The sequence below is a fragment of the Perognathus longimembris genome, chromosome 5 (genome assembly GCF_023159225.1).
Source record: "Perognathus longimembris pacificus isolate PPM17 chromosome 5, ASM2315922v1, whole genome shotgun sequence".
NCBI classification, from domain to species: Eukaryota; Metazoa; Chordata; class Mammalia; order Rodentia; family Heteromyidae; genus Perognathus; species Perognathus longimembris.
Window position 1 is genome coordinate 82812299 of NC_063165.1, and position 25753 is coordinate 82838051.

Here is a 25753-nt window from a genome sequence, read left to right on the forward strand (position 1 = left end):
AGCCCCAGGACTGGTTAAAAAAAAAGGGGGGGGGGTATATAATGTGATCAACACAGAATCAAGAAAATCAGAAATGGACTCCATGAACTGCAGAAGTGCCGTCTGGGATGTATGATCAACATGTGCCTGGGAGAAAAGAGGTGTCGATTGTTGAAAAGACAAGATGAACAATTTGTAGGGGCATCGATATCAGACACAGGCAGCTAGGCTCATATATTCTCATGTATTGTTGCGCATTGTTAAGAGTTGAACAGCAGAGAAGAAAGGAGCTGACAACTGAGTTTCACAGAGATGAATCTAGTCATTAGAGTATCTCATGCTTTTTCATGAGAGTTGACTACGTCAGGAATTTTCTTTGCCCTAACGCAAGGAATGAACCTTGTGGCATGGGCCATGAACATTTCTATTCACCCAAGAACTAAATCCTGCATCTATGTCGGTCACCCTGGGTACAGGCTGGTTTTGTCCTTTGGCTTCATGCAGTTAGCTGTCTTGCTGCTCGCTGTGCCGGCTTATGTTGATGCAACACCCTGAAATCAATTCTGAGCGGCTCCCCAAGGACCAGCATGGATGACAAGGAGATACTGCATCCACAGCCAGGAATCTCCAGTGATTTCTAGAGGATATGCTCCTAGAAAGCAATCTGTACGGATGTGGATGAAGACTTCAATATTTTTCACTAGAAATAATACTAAAATGGTAAATTCATCTAAAGAGAAAATACGTTTGATTTTTTTAAGGGAAACATCATAATTAAGCAAGCAAGTTCAATTGATATTTTGTTTTAGAGGGCACGTATTTTCTCTAATTTCCTGAGCCTATTACAAATTAGAAAAATAATTGCAACAAATAGTTTGATGAGAGAGTCCTACATCACACCTTAGAATAAAAGGCAAGAATGACGCCTTTGATGTCAAGCTCATCAAGTTCAGGATACTGTTTTTTAAAGATCACATGTTCAAGCTGCGTGCGAGTGGCCCACATCTGTAATCCTAGCTACTCAGGAGGCTGAGATATGAGGATTTCAGTTCAAAGCCAGCCTGGACAGTAAAGTATGCGAGACTGTTATCTCCACTAAATTACCCAAAAAGCTAAAAGGGGACCCGTGGCTCAAGTGGTAGAGTGCAGCCTTGAGCACAAAAGCTCAAGGACTGTGCCTGAATTCAAGCCCCAGGATCTTCAGAAAAGGAAAAAAAGTTCCTATGTTCAATGGCCAGCATCTTAGAATAGATAGAGGTTTCCCTGAATCAGAGGTAGTCTCTGTATAAAAGCAAGCCAGGTCAGTAGCCATGAGCCAGCTTCCAGCTTTTCCTTGCAACTAGCATGCATTAATAACATGAGGTGGCTCATTGTGAGGTTCACACACACACATGCAGCAAATCCAGCCACTCCACCTCTCCCTCAGACTTCACTCCCGCCTCCCCTCTGTATTCAACCACATTTGCAGGTTCCACTTTTATGTTGTAGATTTCTGTCCTCTTCAGCACCCTGCCCCTTTATCCTCAGCTCCTCCCTCCCCCCACCTGCTGACACAGTCCTCTCTCATCTTCCTCATCCTCTTCCTCTCTCATCTTCCTCCTCCTCTTCCTCCTTCTCCTTTTATGTCTTGGTCACCACAAATGAGTGAGAACATGGGATGTGCGATTTTATGCCATGGCCTATCTCCCTCAACGTGATGGTCTCCAGTTCCACGCACTTCCCCAAAATAATGTAATATCTTTATAATTTTCTCTATAGCTAAGTGGTATTCTGTAGTGTACATGTATCATGCTTACGTTATCTGTTCACCGGCTATTGAATACCTGGATGCTTACATAATTATGGTTATTATGAACAGAGCTGCAATAAATACAGGTATGCACATCCTTTTATATCTTGACATTCTTTTTTAGATCTAAGAATAGCAGAAGAGGATCAGAAGGTAGATTTGTTTTTCATTATTTGAGGACATTCCACACTGGTTTCCATAGTAGGTTCACTACTACAAAAGTATAAAAGGTTCGTTCTTTTCCTCTGAACACTCAACAATATTTGTTCATAACTAAAAAGGAAACTGACTCCCAATTTTTATTTTAACTTTCCTCTTACTCTGTCCTTTGAGAAATCACCCTGTCATTCTCAAAGGAAATCCTTGTAGATTAAAGCCAAAGGGACTAGAAATGCAATGGGAGGATGAGTGGCCAAAGAAAGCTCTTCCTACTCCAAGGCAGGCTGGCTGTAGAGCAAAGCACCATGGGAACACTGGAGACAGAGAGGAGCTGGAACTTCTCCAGCACACACTGGTGGATCATTGGCCCCCACATGAGCACGCTCACGTGTACGCTTTCCAACGATTGATGGAAACCTTCCATGTCAATTAGAGCAGCTCACTCATCTTATATGCTTTGGGATGCTCATGATGTAAGATTCAGTGACTCTGTTCCTGATAGAGTTACCTTGCTGGGTTGGAGATCACAGAGCACCCTCTGCTCCCACAAGTCGGCTCGCGTCTTCCCAGAGGAGTTTGCTGACACTAACGATATACCCGAGGTCTCTGGAAGACAGGCCTCCTTCTGATCCAGTTGGATTTCTAAAGCCAGATGTTCACATGCATTTAGGATTCATCAGCATTTCTATAAACTTTGCTTCCACACATTCAATTCGTACGCACAGTAAGACATTTTGCAAGTTTCATATTTAGGAGACAAGTAATATTTCTACCTGACACTAAAATTCTAGATAATTGTGCATGTTCAGAGGCCAAGTATGTCTCATTGAACTTGCATTTAGCTGAGTAAAGTGGCTCACAGTTGTAATCCAAGCTACCCTGGAGGATGAGATCTCAGGAACAAGGTTCAAAGCCAGCTCAAACAGAAAACACCTTGAGAGTCTTATCCTCAAATACCCAGGAAAAACATAGAAATACAGGAGTGGCTCAAGTGGTACAGTACCATCCCTGGGTAAGAACACGGAGCAAGGGGCTGGGAGTATGGCCTAGTGGCAAGAATGCTTGCCTCCTACGCATGAAGCTCTCGGTTCGATTCCCCAGCACCACATATATGGAAAAGGGCCAGAGGGGGCGCTGTGGCTCAAGTGGCAGAGTGCTAGCCTTGAGCAAGAAGAGGCCAGGGACAGTGCTCGGGCCCTGAGTCCAAGGCCCAAGACTGGCCCAAAAAAAAAGAACACTGAGCAAGAATTCCCTGGTCTTGAAATCAAGCTCAGCTACAATCAATCAATACTGCATTCTAACACCTGCTGTAGAAGGTCCTTACTTTATAACCTACTTAACTTCTATAGTAATATCTTTCTTATTCTTCCAGGAGATTTAGGAAGATATAAAGAAAAAAATGGCTTTTTAGATCCATATTAGGTTATGCTCTTTAATGTAGTATTTTTTATCATAGAGCCATAGTTATGCAACCGAAGCATAGTTGTTAGCCAGCTTTTCTATCACTAAAAGTTCTACAATTGTATTTGCTACTATGCAATACTAAAGACAGGTTCTAATAAAGTAGCTTACAGATTCAACAGGAAGAGGCGTTCTAACTCGTGTTAATGGAGTGGTGAAGAATGAGATTGCATTGACCCTGCTACGACTATCTCACTAGAGCCCAGACCTCCGTATTACCCACGGCACTGTCAGATGCCGCAACCACAACCCCAAAGCAAGCCACCCTGCAGCCGTGAAGGCCAGTGTCCCTCCAGCGCTAGTCATCCAGAACTGTGGACACGGTGGTGTCGTTCCGCTCACTGCTCACAGAAGCCGAAGTCAGCTGGATGCTCTTATCCACAGTGGGCACTCTTCCCCCAACTGTCTCAGCCGTGTTCCTCTTCGGCCTCAGCAAAATAATGAAGCACTTGGGAGCAAATATACAGCCCAACAAACCGTAGCTGGATGCCAAGATGGCAAAGATTTCCACAGCCACTTTGAATTTGCCTTTGGTGCTCAAGTAGGCGGGGACAAAAGAGATCCAGATGATGAAAAAGGCCAGCATCCCAAAAGTGATGCATTTGCCTTCGTAATAATTATCTGGCAACTGGCGAGCCACAAAGCTGGTGAGAAAGCACAGGAAGGCCAGCAAGACGTCGATGCCAAACACGACGCACAAAAACTCGATAGAACCCTCGTTGCACTCCAGAATGATCTTGATCACCTGAGACTCCATGTTCTTGTACACCCTCGGGGGCCTCAGCAGCAAGTAGGCGATGCACAGGCCGAGCTCCACCAGCATAGACAGGAACACGATGAGCTTGCGGATCACGGGGTGCATGGAGAGAAGCCGAGTCTTGGAGACAGAAATCCTGTAGGCCAGGAAGAGCGAGATGGTCTTTCCGAGAATGGAGGAGAGGCAAAGCGCGAAGCCCAGGGCCAGGGTGACCTGCCGGGCCCTGCAGGACCATTGGTAGGGCTTGCCGATGAAGAGCAGAGAGGACAGCACGGTGATGAGGAGCGCGACCTGGATGAGGAAGCTCAGCTCCCGGTCGTTGGCCTGCACCAGGGGAGTGCGCCTGTACAGCACATACACCACGGTGACCGCCAGCACCGCCAGGGCCCCCAGGACGGACAGAAGGACCAGGGTGAAGCCCAGGGCCTCGTCGTACGCGAGGAATTCCACCTCTCTGAGCACGCACTTGCTCTTGTCTGCGTTGGACCAGTAGTCCTCCCCACACTGCGTGCACTCCCTCTCCCCTGGGGAAGGAACGAGAGAGATCACTGCCGGGAGTCCCGTGATTCTAAGCATTTTACCAGGGTCACGTTTTCAGATTCAACATGCCATTTGATTCGTATTGTTCTCACTAATTGCTCGTAAGTCTTTTTCCAACTGTGTCGGCTGTAGAACTGAAATTGTAAATGATGGTTTTTCCCACGTGGCCCAGAGCGGCCCATCGTTTGTGAGCGGTACTGGTTTGTGTTATGCATTGCTCAGGTTTGTGTATAAAGAAGGTATCCCCGAACCACTTTCCCCCACCCCCACCCCCGGCCCCGGTGTTTAATCTCCTTACACGTTGATATCAAAGGGGAACCGCCAGCCGGTACCTGGTTTCTCGGATACGTATCCATCAGCACATGGGACACAGGCAAAGCAGCAGATCGCTTTCCCATACTGCACTACCTTCCGAGACCCTGGGAGACACAGATCGGTGCACACGGAATGGGGGATCTGGCAAAGACAAAAACAATCTGACAAGGATCAGTGGTCCCCAGTCTCTTCCTGGACAGTATTTCTTCTTAGAAAGGCAATCTAAATAAATATATTTTAATTTTAAAGATAGATTATGAGTGGTGAGTAGAAGGAAGAGAAAATGAAAGTATCTGTTTTGTGGTAAAATAAGAAAGGAAAAAATAGGAACGCAGACAACACGTTGTGCCGAAAAAAATTTCTGTTAAATGGGTTTACAAAATTTGTCAGCAAACACAGACCTTCTTTTATATTTTACATGGTCATATACTTTCAAATCTTGGATAAATTCAATGTTCATACAATAGTTTATACCGTAATTTCCTGGGAAACTCATATTTAAATGGGAAAAGTTCACCTGGACATGAATAATGACATGTGCATTGATTTTGGATGTCAGGATTGTCATTTTGAACCTTGCAGCAAACCTAAATAAGATGATACATACCATGTTAGAACTCTCTGAAATAAGTAACGATATGCAATGTTACAGAACTAGTAGATGTAACAGAAATATTATATGTATTAGAATTCCTATAAAGTTTTAAATAAATAGGTTGATGATACATAGAGATAGATAGATACATACATAGATACATAGAAATATATAGATATAGATATGTAGATGAAAGTTAATAATTTCAAAGCAGTTTGTGATGTGGGTATTACAAATGGAAATTGACACAAATCATTCCCAAACTCTGAAAAATAAGCAATAATAAAACAATATAATGAAATGGATATCCTCATTCTAGATCCAGTCAAGAAAAACTGTCATGGGTAATATGATGCATTTTTTTTTTCCATTTCCAAGTACCCTTTATGTTCTCAACCTCTATAATCTGCCTTCCAAGCTACCCACCACAGAAACTCCCCGGTGCTAATGACTTTTCCGCGCGTCAAATTCTTCCTTGTCTCTTCTCAGTATTCATCATTCTTCATCAATGCTCCTTGACATGGCAGATCCCTTAACTTCCATTGGCTTTTAAGTTATATTTTGTTGTTGTTTCTACTTTTATTACCCTCAGATCTGAGGGGTTGTCTTGTGACTGTGACTATGACTCGACCTCTGCTTCTGTCTCTACATAGGACACACTTGTCATTCTGTCATTTCACCAGGTTCTCCGGAACTTACTACAGATCTGATTTCTAACACTGGCCTGTGCCACCTGACCTCCGTGTCATTTCACAGTTTAAACTTCCAACAGCTCCCACATACTAGTCTCCAATCACCTCAACTTCAACCTGTCTCTCATTGCAGCAAGACTTTTCGCCAGGCATTGGTGGCTCAGGTCTGTCATCCTAGCCACTCAGGAGGCTGAGAGCTGAGGATCGTGGTTCAAAGCCAGCTCAGGCAAGACGGTCCATGACACTTGTGTAACCAACTAACCACCAGAAAACCAAAAGTAGAACTGTGGTAGAACACTAGCCTTGAGAGAAAGTGCTCAGGGATGGATGGCACCCAAGCCCTGAAAGCTCCATGACTGACCAAACCACCACCACCAACAAAAGACTCATCCCTGTCACCAACACCATTATTCTCAACCAGCATCTGCAATTATATCATCTATCTTGTGCCCATCTTTACCCTGTCCTTCACTCATCTTCCTTTTCACTAACAACAAGACTCAGTTTACCACCATGACTAAAACTACCAAAAGTCCAGAGTCTGAGAACTTTTACTGACTCCATCAGACTTTTGCTAGTCCAAGTTAGCATCTTGTGTTTCTGTATGCTTCTTTGTGGTCTTCTAATTCTCCCTGTTTCTACTCCCCTCCTTTCTACCCTCAACTCCTTTCCACCCTGAACCCAACTTGAGGAAATACTAGACAAACCCATCCTTCATGACACTTTGCTGCCCAGTCTTCTAGGCCTTCCACATTGGTTCAGTGTGCAAACAGAATGAAATAGAAGGATACACTAAAAGATGGCAAGATGCCTCTGCTAATGAATTGGATGAAAATGGCTCTACTTCCTAAAATAATTACATATTCAATAGAATACCCATCAAAACGTTAATGATATTCTGTACAGTGGCAGAAAAAGCAAAGCTAAAGTTTATGTGGAAGAGTGCCAAAAAATTACTGAACCAAAAAGAGAAAGAGTATATGTATCACAATTCCAGATGCCAAATGAGACTACAGACCTACAGAGTTGTAGTAACAAGAGCAGTATGCTTGACACAAAAACAGGCACATCATGGAATAGAATAAAGAACCAATATAAGCCCATAACCAGTACCAGAAACACGTGCTGGAGAGAAGAGAGCTTCTTCAATAAAGAGTATAGGGAGAAATTGATAGTCATATGGATAAGACTGAAACTAGTCCATCTCTTGCTCTGTATTAAAATCTAGTCAAAGTAGAAGTACTGAAAAATAATACAGTAGAAAATATGGAAAAATAGAGACAACTTCCTGAAACAAACTCCAATGAACTCAGCAAATAATAGCAAGTCCTGACAAATAAGATTCCACTAAACTTAAAAGAGCTTGCCGGGTAACTACAGAAAGCCTGGAGTCCTAGCTATTCAGGAAGCAGAGATATGCTTCATTGTCAGTCTGTCGATCTATGGGCATATATAAGCCAGGATAGCTCACATACACACACACACACACACACACACACACACACACACACACACACACACACACACAGCAAATCCTTATGTACAATCCTTAAACATTCTGGCAATACGGTAAAATAACCCAGACACTATAGAATCAGTATGGAGGTTTCTCCAAAAACTATGACAACTCGAGCCTATACCATGGAAATGCAAATCAGCTTACAGTAGAGATTCCACATACCCATACATACTTACTGTAAAAATATTCAGAATAGCCAAGTTATGGAATGACCTTAGATACCCAACAACAAATGAATACAGAAATAAAATGTGGCATATATAAAAATGGCATTGTGTTTACCCCAAAGAAGAGTGGTTTAGTTCATTTGTATAAGAATTTATGGAACTTGGTACCAGCAGACTAAAGAGAATAAGCCAGACTCTTCTAGGTGTGTTGCAGGTCTGTAAAAGACATGGAAGGGAAACATATGTCCAAGGGGCAGGGTGTGGGTGGAAATCAGCAACAGATGAGAGAACAGACGTGTGCTGGGGAGATGATGATTCCAGAACATGATAGGCACTGTGAAGACTCACAATGAAATCACAGAACCATTATAAAAAGTAAATAGGGATGGGAGAAATGGAAAAGAAAGACTCATAGTGGGTGAATATGATGAAAATACATTATGTGCATTCGTTCTTTATATTGAAATATCGCTAGGTAAGCCACCATTTTGTAAGAGCAACAATCAAAAGCTAAAAAACAAAAAATCCACATCACAGTATTGTAGGAATGCACTAAAAACAGGAGCAAAGGAGGCGCCTGGCCACTAACCTTTGATGACTCAGTGTTCCAAAATATGGTCGACTTCCTTGGGAGAATGAGTTCCTGTTTAAAGTAGCTGAATTTATACTCTCCGACCTTCACAAAAGCAACTTCCCCGCTGTCTTCTAATTGCCAATTTAGAATATCATAGTATCCAGATGTGATATCTCCATCACCAACATATTTCATTTTTCTTCCATCATGAGTTGTGAACTCCATATAAAACATATTGATGAGAAGCTAGATGGCAATGGGCACAGTGACAAGGTACGAAGCAATTTTTAAAACTTGGTTGTCTACAAAATATAGTGTGATGTCAAATACAATTTCAAATGAGTGTCTAACCAATTTCCTTCTAGTTTTTCCTCTTATCAGTCTTGACTGCCTAACGTAGCAACATCCTTGGGCAGAAATACCAAATCAGACTTGGAAGATACATTGCCAAATTGAGATATGCTATCAGTGTGAAATGTACACTGGATTACAAAGACATAAAAGGACAACATGAAGTATTTCGTGAATGTCACATTATTCTGTAGGCAATACTATTCAGAAAATAAATAGTTTACATGTATGAAATAAATGATTAAGTGTAGTTTATCTGTTTCATATGTTAGTTCTGCTATGACAAAATTCTAGTAGACTCCTGTGATGTGTGAAATTTGTATATTTTTTGGTATTATTTCTAGGGTTTATCCTCAAGGCCTGGATGCTATCTTAAAGCCTTATTATCAAAGGCTAAAATGCTGTCACTTGAGCCACAGTTCCACTCCTGTATTTTTTTTTTTAGTATTTAATTGGAAATAATAATCTCATGAACGTTCCTGCCCAGGCTAGCTTTGAACTATCATCTTCAGATCTCAGCCTCCAGAGTCAGTAGGTGGAAGCCAACAGTAGAAATTAGCCTGGTAGCAATTAGCATACATACTTGGGAGTGACACGGGTTTATGCTAAAGTATAATCAAAACCAGTGTTTCCTGATACCTCTGACCTCAGGGAACACTCTGACTACTCTCTTAGAATTATCCTGCATTTAGGAACCAGCAAAATCCAACCACGGCTCTACCTCTCCTTTCTCTATCAGCATTAAAGATGTGAGGGATAATAAATCTATTTCCTACCTTTAAAAAGCTCACAGACGAGTGGAGAGGCGAGGCAATGAGCAGAGACTAACAGTAACATTCAATATCGTCTACATGTCCACTGTGAAAAGTACTGACAAGGCAAGGTGAAGACTGGATAATCTTATGCCTGAGGAAAGTGGAAAACTTTTCACCTTCTAGGAAGTAGTCACCTGAGCTGGGTTTTTAAAAGGATCCGTAGGAATTCCACAGGCAACTGTGTGTGAGAAGAATGTGCTAAGCTAAGAAGGGGCTTGTGCCTCTGAATCCTACGGCACAGGAAGGGAGGCAGAGGCCATGGCCAAAGGCACAGCCGTGGTGAAATGCCTGTGTACCACACAGGGATAAACAGCCAGCCACAGGACCCTCTGCGAACACAGAGCTCCCCGTCCTGCCTCACCAGTGAGTCGACCTGGCTCAGGCACCAACCTGTGTTCCTCGGTGTGGAGGGAACTCACCTGCACAGGGAGAGGTCCGTGTTCCCATCCCACAGGCTGGACTTGTGTCCCCAGTCAGAGGACCCAGCCCAGTCCCCAACCCTCCCCAAAGCAGTAAGGCCACACAGCCTAGCAGAGAGAGAGACTCTGCCGATCTGGAGTCCTGTTGGCTCTCTGAAATACGGTGGTCCCAAACAAGACATATACTAAGTATAGGTCATAAAAAGTGTATAAGACATTTGCCATAAAACATTGCCTTCACTGAAAACCGTAAAAATAGTGGTTCTACCAAGGAAAGAATTGCCATCAGCATTTACCACTAGATACTTTGGTATCTCTTCTCCTCTTTGTACTGTCTGTTCTTCACAGTTCACACAAGACCTACCTCTGAGTGTGAAACAGAGTGACTCTTCGGTCAAAATCACCTAGAAACATTTTTCTTTTTGTTTCTATATACTAAGTACAAGGGCAAAGCAGTAATTTAGCACCATGAATCCTAATTGTTTGTAGGCTATCATAAGATCATACAAGGCTTACATTCCAGGCTTCAGAGTTTTCTAAATGTTTACATCTACTGGGAGACGATGGTGACAGTTTTCCCCCACATCTGCTGAGCTCATCCAGGGCATAAGCCAGAGCATACACAGCTTGTCTGACATTGTTTGTAATTCTCAGCTGAGACACATCCAGGTAGGTATTATTAAGCTCTTCCAGCCTCTCCTCCCCAGTACACAACCGATCAGACATGGCCTCCAGGCGGTCCTCTTTCCCGGTCATATTCACTCGGTGGTCCAGATTGTAAGGCACGCTGCTGTTGGGCCAAGTACAGTTAAATGCTGTCTGCCAGAATTCAATCGTCAGGGCGTTATCTGGATCCTTGCTGGGATGCACGTCATAGAGGAATTCTCTCAACCCTGGGATGTCACTTCTTGGTACTGCAAACCCAATGCTGCCACCAAAATAGGGGAAGTATTCCGGCTTTGCCATGAGGGCCGAGGTAATCCACGCTTCGCTTGCTATCCACGTCCTGTCAGTTATGTTGTGGTGCACCATCTCCAGCACAAAGGGACTGAGGTCCAGGTCAGAGGCATAAAGCACAATGACTTTGGCAGAGGAGTCTTTAATCGCATTGACAGCCTTTTGCATTTTCTCATTGGAATAGACTTTGGGGATGGTTTCAGAGAACGCGACGCAGACTTTGAGTGCCTCTAAGTTTTCCTTCAACTGTTTTACTCCATATTTTCCATAATCATCATCTGATGCGATAGTGCCCACCCACACCCAGCCAAAGTGCTGAATAAGTTTCACCATGGCCTGGGACTGGATTTTGTCACTTGCTATTGTGCGCATATAAGTTGAAAACTGTACTGGATCACCCAGAAGTGTGGCGGTAGAGGCATAACCTACCTACAATAGAAAATAACCAGGTAGTTATTAGATAATGAAGCAAAGCCTTACATGATGCAACAATTTTAAAAGTATTTACTAAGAGGGAAAGAATTTAAGAGTCTCTTCATTACTCATTGTTCCCTACCCGAAAGTTTTCTACTCCTTTCTCTATTTAGTAAGGGATTATATTGTTGTAAAAATTTTGGTAGCCCAATCAATTCTGGTTCAACCCCAACTCAACGGCTCAGAATGGGTAATTATTAAGATTAGGACCATAAGTGCTCTCGTTTTCTGACTTGTGTTCATCTGTCCTCTTCTATGTTCTTCTTGAGAAAATCTGACTTGTCTTGGTGAAAAAATAGGAGCTCTGCTCAGACCCAATGTGTCTTCCCTATCAACGATGAAGAATGTGACTCACAATCCATTTGGGAGGCTCAATGTTTGTTTCTCTATTTTCTTTTTTCCCACTTTTCCTCCTTCCTTTCCTTCCTCTTGCTTTCAGTGCCCAGAGACTCCCTCCATTCCTTTCTTCCCGCTCTCTTTTCTCTTTACCCACCCCCCTCTGGTAGGACTTCTTGGCATGTAGGTCCTCAGATTAACTTAGGACAGGTGATAGGAACTTCCACCTCAGCCTCAAATCCAAGCCATATTGTATAAGCAAGCCACAAGGCACCTTTCTTTTATAGTCACACATCGACTTAAATGGGGAGACGCTTTATTTTCTCACGTGGCCAGTGGTCTTTGGGTATAGTGCCCACACTTTGGAGCACTAGGAGAGATCAGATGGCAGTCTTACTGCATCTCTGCTGTAGCTTTCCCTCATCCTCACTGACTCCACCACAAAGAACATGTGTCAGCTCGTCCCTTGTCCCATTTCACCTTACTAACAAACCACCTACTTCTGTATTATACTTCCCTCACCTCCTGTCATTCCCTTCACGAAATTCACAACTGTCCTATGTTCTCTTTCTCTGTCTCTTCTCTTATCCTTGCTCCATGGGGTGATGGGTACATTCTGCCTTAAAACCACACAAAAAGCAAAATTCATGGATCATTATGTAGGGAATGGCATGACTGAGCATACCATTTTTTTCCAATTCTTTCCAAATCATTTTCTAAGAAAATATTTTAGGAAAGTTATTTATACCTTCCGAACAATGTCTTTCCTACAAAGAGAATGATTATGATGTACATTTCATGTTGCTGTATTCAGCAAGTGATATGAGAGCATGAGCCTCTTTGGGATTTCTACAAAGATTTAATGGAGGAAAATTATCCAGAAGTTTCAAATCTATATGTGAATCACTGTTAGTCTTTGTCGGAAGATGAATTTCACAGCATCAAGATTTGGACTCGTTGAGTTGACTACTGAGTCAACCATGAGTCAACCAAGATTTGCGCTAGTTCTGTATGCATTTCCTGTTCCTGTCAATTTTGTATAATATAGGAGCTCATTGTTAAGGTCTACCATGTGTAGTTCTCAGGTCTGATGCCCAGCACCAAAGACACATATACAATACACAGCTACTAAGTACATAACACACCTAATTCATCAGTACCACAAATAAAGTCATGCATCACTCACATTAATAAGTTCTGACAGCTTTTACTTTAATGATCAAAAACCCCATCAGAAGCAAATGTGCAGGAGAGGATACCTGAATGGTGACAGAAAGGGTCAGAGTTCCCTCTGAATAAACAAAAGTATGGAGATTTAGCAGAGAAATCCAGCTCAAGAGAAAATAACCAGGTAACATACAGTGAGGATTTGATGCCAGCCCAAGGGTAGTGAATCATCAAATTTGTAAAGAAGGAAGAAAAAACAAACCTAAACAGACTCTGAATCTCAATGGAAAATTGAAGACAGCCACTCTTTGTTTCTTCTTTTGTTGTTATGGATTTTTCTGTACACCCACTGAACCAGTGGAGGAAAATAGATCAACAACTTCAAATCTGGAGGCTTGAACTAACATAAATGGCATTTGATACTCTGTGAGGGTCCCAGCATCACAGTAATCAAAGGACCTCCGTGTTTATTCCACAATAAAGCCACTGTGGGGCCACAAGTCGCCACACGGAGCCAAGTCCAACCACCATGAACATATAACACAGCTAAACGCTCACATCACCCAATTCCATCACTCTCGTTCCTGTACCTAAGCCCTACAGCCTTCACAGATTCTGAACCCAGATTTGTACATCACAGTGAATGATAGCAAAATTCCTGAATGAACATGTCAACCCACCACCCTCAAAAATCAGCAACAACATGGGAGAATTTAAGATACAGTGAAAAATAAGAAAGGCTAAGGATCACTGGTTGCTGGTGGCTCACGCCTGTAATCCTAGACACTCAGGAAGCAGAGATCTGAGAATCACAATTTGAAGCCAGCCAAAGCAGAAAAGTCCATGAGATTCTTTTCTCCAATAAACTACTCAAAATAGCCAGAAGTAGGGTAGTGCCTCAAGTGGAAGAGTGCTTGCCTTGAGCAAGAGAAGCTCAGGGACAGCACCCAGGCAAGTTCAAGCCCCAAGACCAGCAAAAAAAAAAAAAAGAAAGAGAGAGAGAAGGAGAGAAGAGAGAGGAAGGGAAGGAGGGAGGGAGGGAGAGAGAGAAAGGAAGGAAGGAGAGAAGGAAGGAAAGAAGGAAGGAAAGAAGGAAGGAAAGAAGGAAGGAAAGAAGGAGGGAAGGAAGGAAGGAAGGAAGGAAGGAAGGAAGGAAGGAAGGAAGGAAGGAAGGAAGGAAGGAAGGAAGGAAGGAAGGAAGGGCTAAGAGTCATTAAAGTAACAATAAGAAAAACCACTGATGAAATAAAAGATCAATTCCTTGAAAAACTAGAATACCAAGAGAAATTATACACATGTAACCAAATGTAAAACGTGAAATTATATCAATAAAGATCTGGAAAATATGAAGAGCTCTAGCTTTCTATTACAAAACACAGTTGAAAGTATAGGCAATATAATAAAAGTGGTTGGAAATATGATAACATAGGTCGATGATAAAGCCAATGAATTTGAATAAATTTCAAAGAAATTGAAAAAAACACTCAGAATATAATAAACAGACATTCAAGAACTACTGGACTTTGCCAAAAGATCAAATCTATATTACTGGAATAACCACAAAAAAATAATTAAAAACTAGGTGCTCAAAAACATAGCAAAACTATCCTAATTTCAAGAAAAAGAATCGCACCCATCTGACAGAGGTATGGCAGAACTTCACTCAGACAAGACTAGACATGAAACACTTCCAGACACACTGTAAAATCTCTGGACTTAGAAAATAAGAAATTAATTTTAAAGGCAGCAAAATCAAAGAGGGAACCTTATTACAATAGAAAGAATATTAGAATAACCTCAGATTTCTCAACGTAAACATTACATGCAAGGAAAGCCTAGAGAAATGTAATCCAATCTCTGAATGACAACAACTATCGATCTAAACTAATACACAGCCAAGCTTTCATTCTCTATCAATGAAGAAAGTTTATCCTGCCATGATAAACAAAAACTACTGGAACTCATGAACACTAAACTAACACTACAAAGGATCTTAAAGAAACACATGGTGTTGGCCAAAGACAATCAACATCAAACAAATAAGGAGTGAAAATTTACACCAGAGGATTAGTATAGTAAGATGGGAAGAGGAAAGAAGCAAGCAACACAAACACAAATGTGTATCTCTCAATAGTAACCTTAAATGTCAATGGGCTAAATTCTCCAATCAAAAGATACAATGCAGCAGCCAGGACCAAAAAACAAGATCTAGCCAATTGTTAGTGCCATGAAACACGTCTCTCTTTCAAGATGAACACAACTTCCAAGTGAGGGATGGGAAAAGGCCTCCCAAGCAAATGCATCCTTCAAGAAGGCAGGAGTAGATATACTGATGTCTGATCAAATGGACTCCAATTAAATTCAGTAAGAAAAGAGAAGGTATCTTCATATTAATAACAGGAATGTTCTATGAGGACAGTCAATACATATGTACCACAGATGGGAAGAAGACAGCAGATTAGAGGCAGCGCAGTAGTAGAGCTCTGTCTGACCAATCAAAAATACAGGGCTCTCGTTGAGAAACCTAGCTCAAAAGTGGATGCCGAGCAAAACAAGCCTTCAGATCCTGGCACCAATCAAGAAACATCAAAACTTATGTCCTGCAACACAGAAAATGACTTCAGAGCAGAATCCCAGGGAAAAGGCCACAGCAACACCAAACACCATGAGTCAGTTCCATGCTCAGGACGCCCAGCTCACTAGGGAGAAGGGCAAGCATGGAGCTGAACCCCAGGATCTGAAGTAGGCCTGGCACGTAGCAAGGCACGGAGGGACCAGAAATAAGTGACAAACCTCTCTACACTCTGAGACTACAGTGACCTCGGACCTCAACAGACAAGAAGGGCTCTGCCTCCTGCCCACCGTGTCAGAGATTGGCACCTGGGGGAGCTTGGGACAAGGGAAAAGGTTTTTGCTTGGAACCCAGAGTGCCAACGGGTCTCACCCCGCAGCAGGAACACAAGGATCCTGTTTCCTGCCTGCCTACATATAGAGTGAGGACATGGCTTCCAGCCTCACAGGAGATGAACAGGCAGTGAGTCTGGAATCAAGAGTGCGACACCAAAACTCCCACCCCCAGCTCCCCAGAGCTGAGCCGAGCCAGCCCCAGCCAACCAAGACAGGAGCCCAAAAAATGCCCCAAACCAGAGTCCCGACCCCAACGCGGCCCTCCCTGCTGAGCAGAGCCCCGTGCCAATAACAGGGACAGGGTCCAATCCAGTGCCTTGAATCAGAGTCCTGCCCACAATTCAGCCCCAGTGCCCACTGAGGGCCAGGCCCACGTGAAGCTCCAACCACACAGGGACCAGCACCACCAAAGGACTTCACATTTAGAGCCCAAGCAGGACTTCATCCCGCAGAGCTAAGTGGAGCACGGGCTGCCAGCCTCCAGCCCTGCCTTACACATGCAGAAATAGCGGCCAAAGAAGGCGCCCCCAATCCAGAGACCTTTCTGAGTTACAGCAAGAAAACAAGTACCTCATGCAAGCTGGGCTCCACAGCAACAGAGACAGAGAGGCCGAGGGTCTGGTTAGCACCCAGCTGGTGACTGGCCCCGCCCCAACCCCGGACAAGCAGAGGAAGGACCCGAGGGACTTACAGGTGACTTCTATAAGGCCTTAGAACTAACACCAATACGTCCAGACTTTTCAACAAAACAAAAAGGGAGGAATCACCACCAACTCATTCTATGTAGCTAGCTTTACAATCAGCTCAAAACCAGATAGTTATCAAGAAAAAGTACTATAATCATGCTTCTTTTATTTTTTTGCGTTACACTTTTTTTTTTTAATTGTCAAAGTGATGTACAGAGGGGTTACAGTTTCATACGTTAGGCCTTGGGTACATTTCTTGTACTGTTTGTTGCCTCCTCCTTCATTCCCCCCTCCTCCCTCCCCCTTTCCCTCTCCCCCCATGAGTTGTTCAGTTAGTTTACACCAAATGGTTTTGCAAGTATTGCTTTTGGAGTGGTTTGTCTTTTTATCCTCTGTCTCTCGATTTTGTTATTATAATCATGCTTCTTAAGAAACTTCCCTGGCTGTCCACCTAACTGCACCCAGAGGGGAATGCTGAGCCACTTCCTGGTCTCAATAAAGTCTTGTAATGGAGTCATCCTAGTGCTTTCTTCTGCTGACAATTCAAAGGAAAAAAGCTAACGGTTAGCGCAGTCTCAAAGGATCGTTCTCAGAAAGGCCAGCACTTTGTTTTTTTATTACAGTTATTCCTATCTTGAAGTTATCGGTCAGGACGCTGGTGCCCTGCACTGCACCACCACTGGTGGTGGAAAGTCACATACTCACTTGAAGTCAGCGAGGACCATCTCCCCACAATCCCTGGAAGGAGCCTGCCACACCAGGGCCCACACCAGGTCCTTGGGTTGGAACGCTGATCCCCGCCCCGTGGGAAGTAGACAGCAGTCCAGGATGACCTCTCTATACTGCCCTGCAAAAACCTACCCGTCTGGGGCTCACAGCCTGTCCCGACACTGGAACGCAGCTCTCCCCACCACGGAAGGAGACGCCTGTTCAAGATTCAGGCCTTAGAGACATACAAACTGCCTGAGCCGAGCCAAGAACGTCTAAACAGGCCCATATCATGCAATGAGACTGAGGAACCAATATGCAGTCTTCCAACAAGGAGAAAGCTCGATCCAATGGATTCGTGGCTGAGTAATACAAGTCTTTTCAAGTTGAATTGACACCAACAACATTCAAACCTCTCTGTGAATTAGAAAGAGAAGGATAAATTCCAAACTCATTCTATGAAGCCAGCATCACACACATCCCCAAACCAGGTAGAGATCCAGCGAAAAAAGAGAACGATAGAGCAGTCTCTGATGAGCACAGGTGCAAAGCTCTCCAATAAAATAACAGCCAACGGAGTTCAGCATGTAATCGAAAGAGTGATACGTAACAATTGCATGTGTTTTATCCCAGAGATGCAAGGCTGGTTTAACATACATAAGTCAGCAAACTTAGTAAGTCACCTCCGCAGAGCCAAAGACACTGACCACACGATCTTCTCCATATATATAGAAAAATCCTTTGACAAAACCCAATATCCACTCATGTCGAAAGCTCTGGAGAAGCTTGAAATAGAAGCTACCTATGACAGACCAACAGCCAAACACTAAGACCATTTCCTCTAAAACCAGGAGCAGGGCAAGATGGCCCTTCTCTCCACCCCTCTTCAATGTAGTTCTGGAGTTCTAGCCAGAGATAGAAGGTAAGAAAAAACATAAAACAGATTCACACAGGGAAAGAAGTCAAACTATCTCTATTTGCAGATAACACAGTCCTATCGAAAGGACCCAAATGACTCTAATCCTAGAGCTCCTAGAGCTGACTGATAGTTTTGCCAAAGTATCAGGATACGAAATTAACGCCCCAAAACCAGGAGTCTTGCTGTACAACACTGCACAAGCACACATGGAAATCAGGAAAACAACTCCATTTGCCATAGCCTAAAAATAAAATGAAATAGAATTCCTGGCCAAAAAACCTAACCAAGGAAACAAAAGACCTATATTGTGAGAAGTATAAATTTTTGAAAAAGGAAACCAAAGGCAACATCAGGAAATAGAAAAACCTTCCATATTCATGGATAGATAAAATTAATATTCTGGAAATGGCCATACTGTGAAAGTGACTATACATTCAACACAACCACCATCAAAATCCCAGTGAAGTTCTTTACCAAGATAGAGAAAACAATCCAAAAATTAATATGCAATAACAAAAGACCTTGAACCATCAAAGAAATTCTAGGCAAAAACAAAGTAATGTGGGTAGTATCACAATCTCAGACCTCAAGCTCTACCACAGAGCCATAGTAAACAAAAAATAGTCTGGTATTGGCACAAAACTAGACCCAAAGATCAATGGGACAGACTGAGAGAAAAACTTTACCAGAAATACCTCAGACAAAGGCCTAATATGCAAAATATACAGGGAGCTCAAGAAACTAACCCCTCCCATAGCTCCTAAACAAATCACTGAATGGGCAAAGATGCTAAGGAGAAACTTCTCAGAAAAAGAGGTAAGGACAGCAATGAAACGTACAAGAAAATGCTCATAATCCCTAGCCATAAAGGAAATGCAATCAAAACTACCCTGAGATACCCTCTCACATCAGTTAGAATGGTGAAAATAGTGAACTTGAACTACAATGAATGTTGGCAAGGATATGGGGGGAAAGGAACCCTACTACACTAGTGGTGGAAATGTAAACTATTACACGTTAGACAGCAGTCTGGAGGTTCCTTAAAAAAATAAACATAGATCTTTCTTATGATCCAGCCATGTCACTCTTGGGCATCTATTCCAGACATCGTGAGCCAGAATACCATAAAGAAACTTGCACATCCATGTTTGTTGCTTCACTATTCACAATAGTCAAGTTGTGGAAACAACCCAGATACCCTACAATAATAAATGAGTGGATCAAAAAGTGTGGTACCTATGCACAGTGAAATTCTACACAGCTATTAGAAAGAATACTATGTAGTTTGCAGGGAAATGGTTAGACCTCATACATACAAATCATGTTAAGTGAGGTAAGACGAGCTCAGAGAAACAAACAGCACGTTTGTTTGTTTTTTTCTCATATGTGGAAGTTAGATCTAGATTGCACTGGGATATGATAAATTATACAGGGTTCTAGACACTGACACACAGTGAGATCAGAAGAGGATATACTCTTAGGGGAGAAACACAAATGCACAAAGCCTTTGTGTCGTAGGGCTCCCTTTGGAATGTAGCCAAAAGGGAATTCTACGACACTATTGGCAGGAGTGTCTACTTGGTCAACCACTCTGGAAAGCAGTATGAAGGTTCCTCAAAAGGCTAAACATAGAGCTCCCCTATGACCCAGAAACCCTGCTTTTGGGCATCTACCCAAAGGATTACAAGCAAGATCACACTAAAGCCACCAGCACAACTATGTTCATCGCAGCACAATTTACCATCACTAAAATATGGAACCAATCCAGATGACCCTCAATAATGAATGGATCAAGAAAAATGTGGTCTGTATACACAATGTAATTCTATGCTTCCATTAGAAAGAATGACATTATCCCATTCATAAGGAAATGGAATGACTTGGAAAAATCATATTAAGTAAAGTAAGTCAGACCCAAAGAAACATAGACTTGTACAGTTTTCCTCATTAGTAATAATTAGTATGTATCTACAATAGGCCTAGCAGACCACCACAATAGATATGTACATATGCTAAGCAAAATAAACTCCAAGTTTTGGAAATAAGTGGTTTATCATTGTTGTTATTTTCAATGTACCATGTGAAATTATGCCTTTTTCTTATGTCTTCCTTTCCCATAGTTTTACCCCTGATGTCACTGTAACTGATTTTGGTACCCTGAGTATTGTACATATGTTTATCGGAACTAGGGAAGGGAAGGGGACCATCAAAATGGAGAGACAAAGGGTAAAAGGTGAACCAATGTGACAGCAGTGCTTAGAAGACAATATGCTGTAAACCAACAGTGTAACTCAGGCGGGAGGAAGGGAGCTTTGGGGGGAGGGAACAGTGGGAGAAAAATGAGGGAGGAGGTAACAAGTTTGATAAGAAATGTACTCACTGACTTACATATGGTACTGTAACCCCTCTGTACATCAGTTTGACAATAAATTAATTAATCATTTAAAAACCCTATGTGTCTGCATATATATATACACACATACATACATATACATATATGTACATACATATACATACATATATATATATATATATCCAGGATGTGAAAAGAAGAGCTATCTTTTTTATTTGTTGTTTCTGTTTTCTGTCTGCTTAATTCATCTGTCTGTTTATGGGAGGTTGAAGGGGCACAGAACCAGAAGGAAAAAAAGGTGAAAAAGTGCTTTAGTCTTTCTCCCTGGACATTGTGTTGAATATAAGCTACATAACTCAGGGGTGGAGATGTGTGGAAACTACTGGGAGTGAATGAGGGAAGGGAGGCAGTGTATGACAGGAAATGTCCTTATTTTCTTACTTATGTAACTGCAATCCCTCTGTATATCACTTTTATGGTAACAATAAAGTAAAATTTTAAAATGAGGATGTGTAGAGGGAAGTTAGGAAAATAATTCCATTTGCAAGGGACTCAGTAAAGACATTTGCATCTGTGTTCATTGCTGCACTATATGAATAGTACTATGAAGTAGTCATGTTATGGAAATAACCCAAATGCTTGATAATGGATGAATAGATCAAGAAAATGTAGTGTTTATGCACAATGGAATTTTACATAGCCATTAAAAAGAATAACATTATGCCATTTGCAGGAAAATGGATAAACTTAAAGAAATCATATCAAGTGAAATAAGCCAGGCTCAGAGTTCATGTTTTTGCTAATATGTGGAAAATACATAAAAAATACAAATATGCATGATAACAATACCAGACTAAATGCATTTACACACAAAGAAACTGACTAAAGGAGGATATACTTACAGGAGGATTCCCAGGGTTTAAACACCTCTAAACAACCAGTGCATCATTCACCAAAAGAAATACCCAGAAGGCTGGGAATATGGCCTTGTGGTAAAGTTCTCACCTCGTATACATGAAGCCCTGGGTTCGATTCCTCAGCACCACATAGATAGAAAAATCCAGAAGTGGCACTGTGGCTCAAGTGGCAGAGTGCTAGCCTTGAGCAAAATGAAGCCACAGACAGTGCTCAGGCCCTGAGTCCAAGCCCCAGGACTGGCAAAAAAAAAAAGAAAAAAGAAAAAAAGAAAAGAAAAGAAATACTCAGAAGTAGAAAAATGATTTGAGAGGAGGACAAAGGGGAGGGAAACGAAGGGAAGGAGGGAGGGAGAAAGGAAGGGTAAGCAAATGCAATCATTGTAGTCAAGGTTCATTATGTACAAACAGAACTAGGAAACCGGAGGGCAGGTATGGGAGGAGGAAACGGGGGAGAAGGATGGAAACTGTGACACTCACTGAACAAGAAGCACTGTACTCATTACCTGAATGATGGAATTTTAAACTCATTGTATGGTTACATAATTAATAGCAATAACAAAGACATGGGCAGCTTTCCTTAGGAATCCATTCTTCCTAATGTTATGTATATTTATACAAACATGTGCTCCTCTCTCAGAATTTTAAATAATTCCTAACAGTCGAGGTCATGAACATTCACAATTAATACACGCACAAATCAACATGAAAATCTTCTGGATTCTATCCATGACCAAACAGGCATTTATACATGACAGGGAAATCCCTGGACCACTCCCTCCATCAAATAAAGCAGGACGCAAGGACAGAGAAGTCGGCATCACATTTCCAAAGTTGCAGGAGTTCACACTGGCTGTCCTCGCCAGTAAATACTGACACGGGACAGGATCCTCACCAGCACCCCACTAGCAGCTCCCTGACCACCTTGTTATTTACCATGATTTCCATACATACAGGTTGTGTTTCTTTCAAGAGAACACCCGCACAAGATTCTGAAATACCTGAGGTAATCCGTATAAACTTAGAAGTCTTGAAGTGGCGATCGATAAGGCTGAGCTTCCTGATCCAACAATTCCTATCAGATAGGACCCAGTGCTGTTTCTCAAGTTGGGTTTGTTTTCTTCCTGCCCCATGAGGAAAACCATAACGGACTCCATTGCTTTGGACACAGTGAAACAGGAATCAAAGATCTGATAGCCCAGAGTGTGGTGGGGCAAAATGTCCTTCCTCTCATTGATCTCCTGGATCGTGTGGATCATGGTTTTCATCCAGCGGAATCCCCGGAAGTTGAACCTGGAAAGGAAATCACTCTCATAAACCAAAAGACAAAATCACTCTTGCAAGTTTGGAGGACAAGGAGCTTTAAGTTCAGGGGAGACATCAGCCAGCTACACAATTGTCTGAGCTTGCAAATTTTTCTCAGTGATGTAGTGAAGTGCAAAGGTTCAAAGATGAATCGTAATGTCCTTTGACAGACAATCTTAGGATGAAACTTTTTGAGTGTATCTTTTACATGGTATAGTCTTACTGAATTGCTGACTGACCTCATCCTAAAATTGCTCTTCTAGACCACAGGCTCGTGTCTCCACTCCATACTCGGTTGGTTTGCTTTTCAATCTTAAGTGCAATTGTCATATTTGTAACGCTATTTATGCTATTATTACTCGCACACTGTGAGCGGCATTGCGTGGCTTCACCTGCTATGACTTCACTGTTGAGGCACAGGGATTTCTAGTGGCCGTGTCTCCTCCTCACTCTTCTCTAGCCTTCTCTTTACCTGTGCCACACCTTCTTCCTCCTCTCTGTCTCTCCAAACACACTCATCGCTCCTTTCCTCCGCGTCAGATGACTTGGTATAAACGCAAACGCCTCTCTCTGCCTGTGGCCCAGTCCTGGAGGCAAAGGGCATCCTTCAGCCTCTGCGGGATGATCATCCACCCACGTTGGGGGTCTCTATGTGCTCCACAGCCAAGCCTCCCACCCAGCGTTGCTTTGCCTGCCCTTGCTTGGCTGTTTGGGGGCTTTGTTACTTTGACAATACACTGGCAATTTGGTTTACTCTTTTGTTGATAGTGTCTGGTGCCAGGTTAGCTGAGCAACTGTATACTTAGCGAAAAACAAAATGAAACAGTAACCACAACTCAAGAGACATGAGAGCCAGGTGCTGGTAGCTCAAGGCCGTCTCTGGAGAGGACAATCAGCAGGTGCTTTCGGTCCTTCCACATACAATGGAAATGTGCATATTGACTTTTTCATTTAACCTTTGAATAAATGTAACTGTCAGACCTTCCAAGGAAGAAGGTGAAACCAATTAACAACAAGATAGTGAGACATTCTCCATCTTCCCTGTTTGTTGTTGAGAATTTGCAGGGAGAAGTCCAATAACCAGTCTGGACTGTACCTACAGCCATGGATCTGCGCGGCACCGGCTCCGCCCGCCCTCCCCGCTCTTCCCTGGAAGTACAGGAGGAGAGCAACAGTGCAATCCTTTCCTTTTGAGAACACGAAAGGTGATTTTACTTCCAGAGACATCTCAATCCTGGAGCTAGAATATGATTACAGAAAAGAAGCAGAATCTGTAAACTTGTTATGCAGATGTGGGACCGAATTGAGCTCAGGACCTTGTAGATACCAGGCAACCGCTCTACCACTGACCTTCAGGAACAACTGAATGGACTAAGAAATTGCTAAGCATTTTATGACATAGTTTTGTAATTATAAGGATGACACAGCATCGTGGAAGTGAATACCCACAAGGTAAATTGTCCAATATGAAATGATGTCATTAGGCTGGTCACAAATATTTCAAAGTCAGTGAAGCATTTGGAAAGAATCGAAAAAAAGAAGGTAAAAGGAAGGAGGAAAGGGTCCATATTTGCCATTCTTACACCTAGAAGGTGTCTGTGTTTGTGTGTACTGTTTGTGTGTGTGTGATGCCGCACACCCATCACCATCCATCACCCCTTTGTGTCACACTTGATCACTAGCAAATGTGCACTGAAAGGCAAAGGTTCTCTTCCTGACAGCTGGAGGACAATGGCCCTGAATATCGGTGCCCCAGCTGCCCACCCTGCTTTCACAGAGGAGAGTCTAGGCCTGGGCAGTGACCACTAAGCTCCATTGTTACATCCATCAGCCCGGGGCCCCTCAAACCATAACGCACCCCTGAGTCATCAGGCGGTCCTGCAGTCTGTGGGCACTGGTTCACGAGTCTGGGTGCCCCTGGTACTAGCTGGGTGACAAGTCTGAGGTGACCCTGGAACTGTTGGATCCCTCTGGGGACAAGGCTCCACATCAGAGATGTGGAGCCCCTTCTTGGGTGAGCATGGACTTGGCAGAGAGCCAGCAGACACTAAGCTTTGCTGATTCTGATGTCCACCTTAAAGAAACTGGGGTGTTCAAATACGAGCCCCCTGGTCTGACTCACATAGTCCCGTGTCTCCAGCTGCGCACAGGGCCCCAGCCCACCACCCCTCCCCCACCACCTGGAACGGGGGTGGGGGTGGGGAGAAGACTCCAACGCGGCTTACCCTTCGCATTTGGCAGATACTGCCTCGAAATTAGACTCGTTTTCCGGGATGGTCCTGGAGTGAATAGGAAACAGACCTCCAATAATGACAGAACGGTTTTGGGCATCCACATAGCCATTCAAATCAAACTTGCCCAGCAGCCTGCAGGTCTCCTCTCCTTCCTCTTCTTCTTTGCCTTCGGTGCCCAACTCAGCCCCCACACACACCAGAAGTCCCAGAACCAGGCATATCCTTCTGCTGGCCATCTCAGTGAGAGTGAGCAAGGTGAGTGTGTTGAATTCACAGGTGTTTTAATGAGGCTCCTGGATGGAGCGTCACAGGGTGCCTCATCCCCGTGGGCTTGGCTTGCTGCTACTTGTTACATAATTGTCACGCGTGCCACACTGACAATTTATGCATCCAGACTAGAAGATGAGTAACTTTTGAGCACAGCTCCTGGAATTCCCTAGCATTAAGCCACCATCAGCTACGAATGGGATATAAGTTCCTGGTGGGTCATTTCCTTCTTAGAGGCTGTTCCTCTCACGTTTATCCATTTCAGACTCGTTTATGTTCACTTCACTCGCTGGTGTGGAGGTTTATTTCTTCCCAATCAGGAAGAGCTTCCTGCTTCTTGGCAAGGTAAGAAAAGTGATGACAGCAGTTCCATTTTTTTTCCTCCATTGCCCAG

At 43.0% G+C, this 25753-nt stretch overlaps 1 protein-coding gene across 1 annotated transcript; it reads right to left on the reverse strand.

Annotated features, from left to right (window-relative positions):
* Positions 1–3686: 3686 nt before the first annotated feature.
* On the reverse strand, positions 3687–25328 carry LOC125351347 (vomeronasal type-2 receptor 1-like). The gene is made up of 6 exons (XM_048346025.1): positions 25084–25328; positions 22555–22846; positions 10649–11518; positions 8563–8793; positions 5018–5141; positions 3687–4669 (listed from the first exon to the last, which is right to left on the reverse strand). Exons 1-6 carry the CDS (start codon positions 25326–25328, stop codon positions 3687–3689), a joined length of 2745 nt encoding a protein of 914 aa, XP_048201982.1.
* Between the last annotated feature and the right edge of the window lie 425 nt (positions 25329–25753).

Excerpts from the sequence above, each read along its gene's own strand:
- LOC125351347 (XM_048346025.1), bottom strand. The coding sequence starts at position 25,328 with ATGGCCAGCAGAAGGATATGCCTGGTTCTGGGACTTCTGGTGTGTGTG. Across the intron at positions 11,519-22,554 it reads GTTTATACGGATTACCTCAG|GTAGGTTATGCCTCTACCGC; the intron begins GTATTTCAGAAT and ends TTTCTATTGTAG. Across the intron at positions 8,794-10,648 it reads AAAACTCTGAAGCCTGGAAT|CTTCTCATCAATATGTTTTA; the intron begins GTAAGCCTTGTA and ends ATTGCCATCTAG.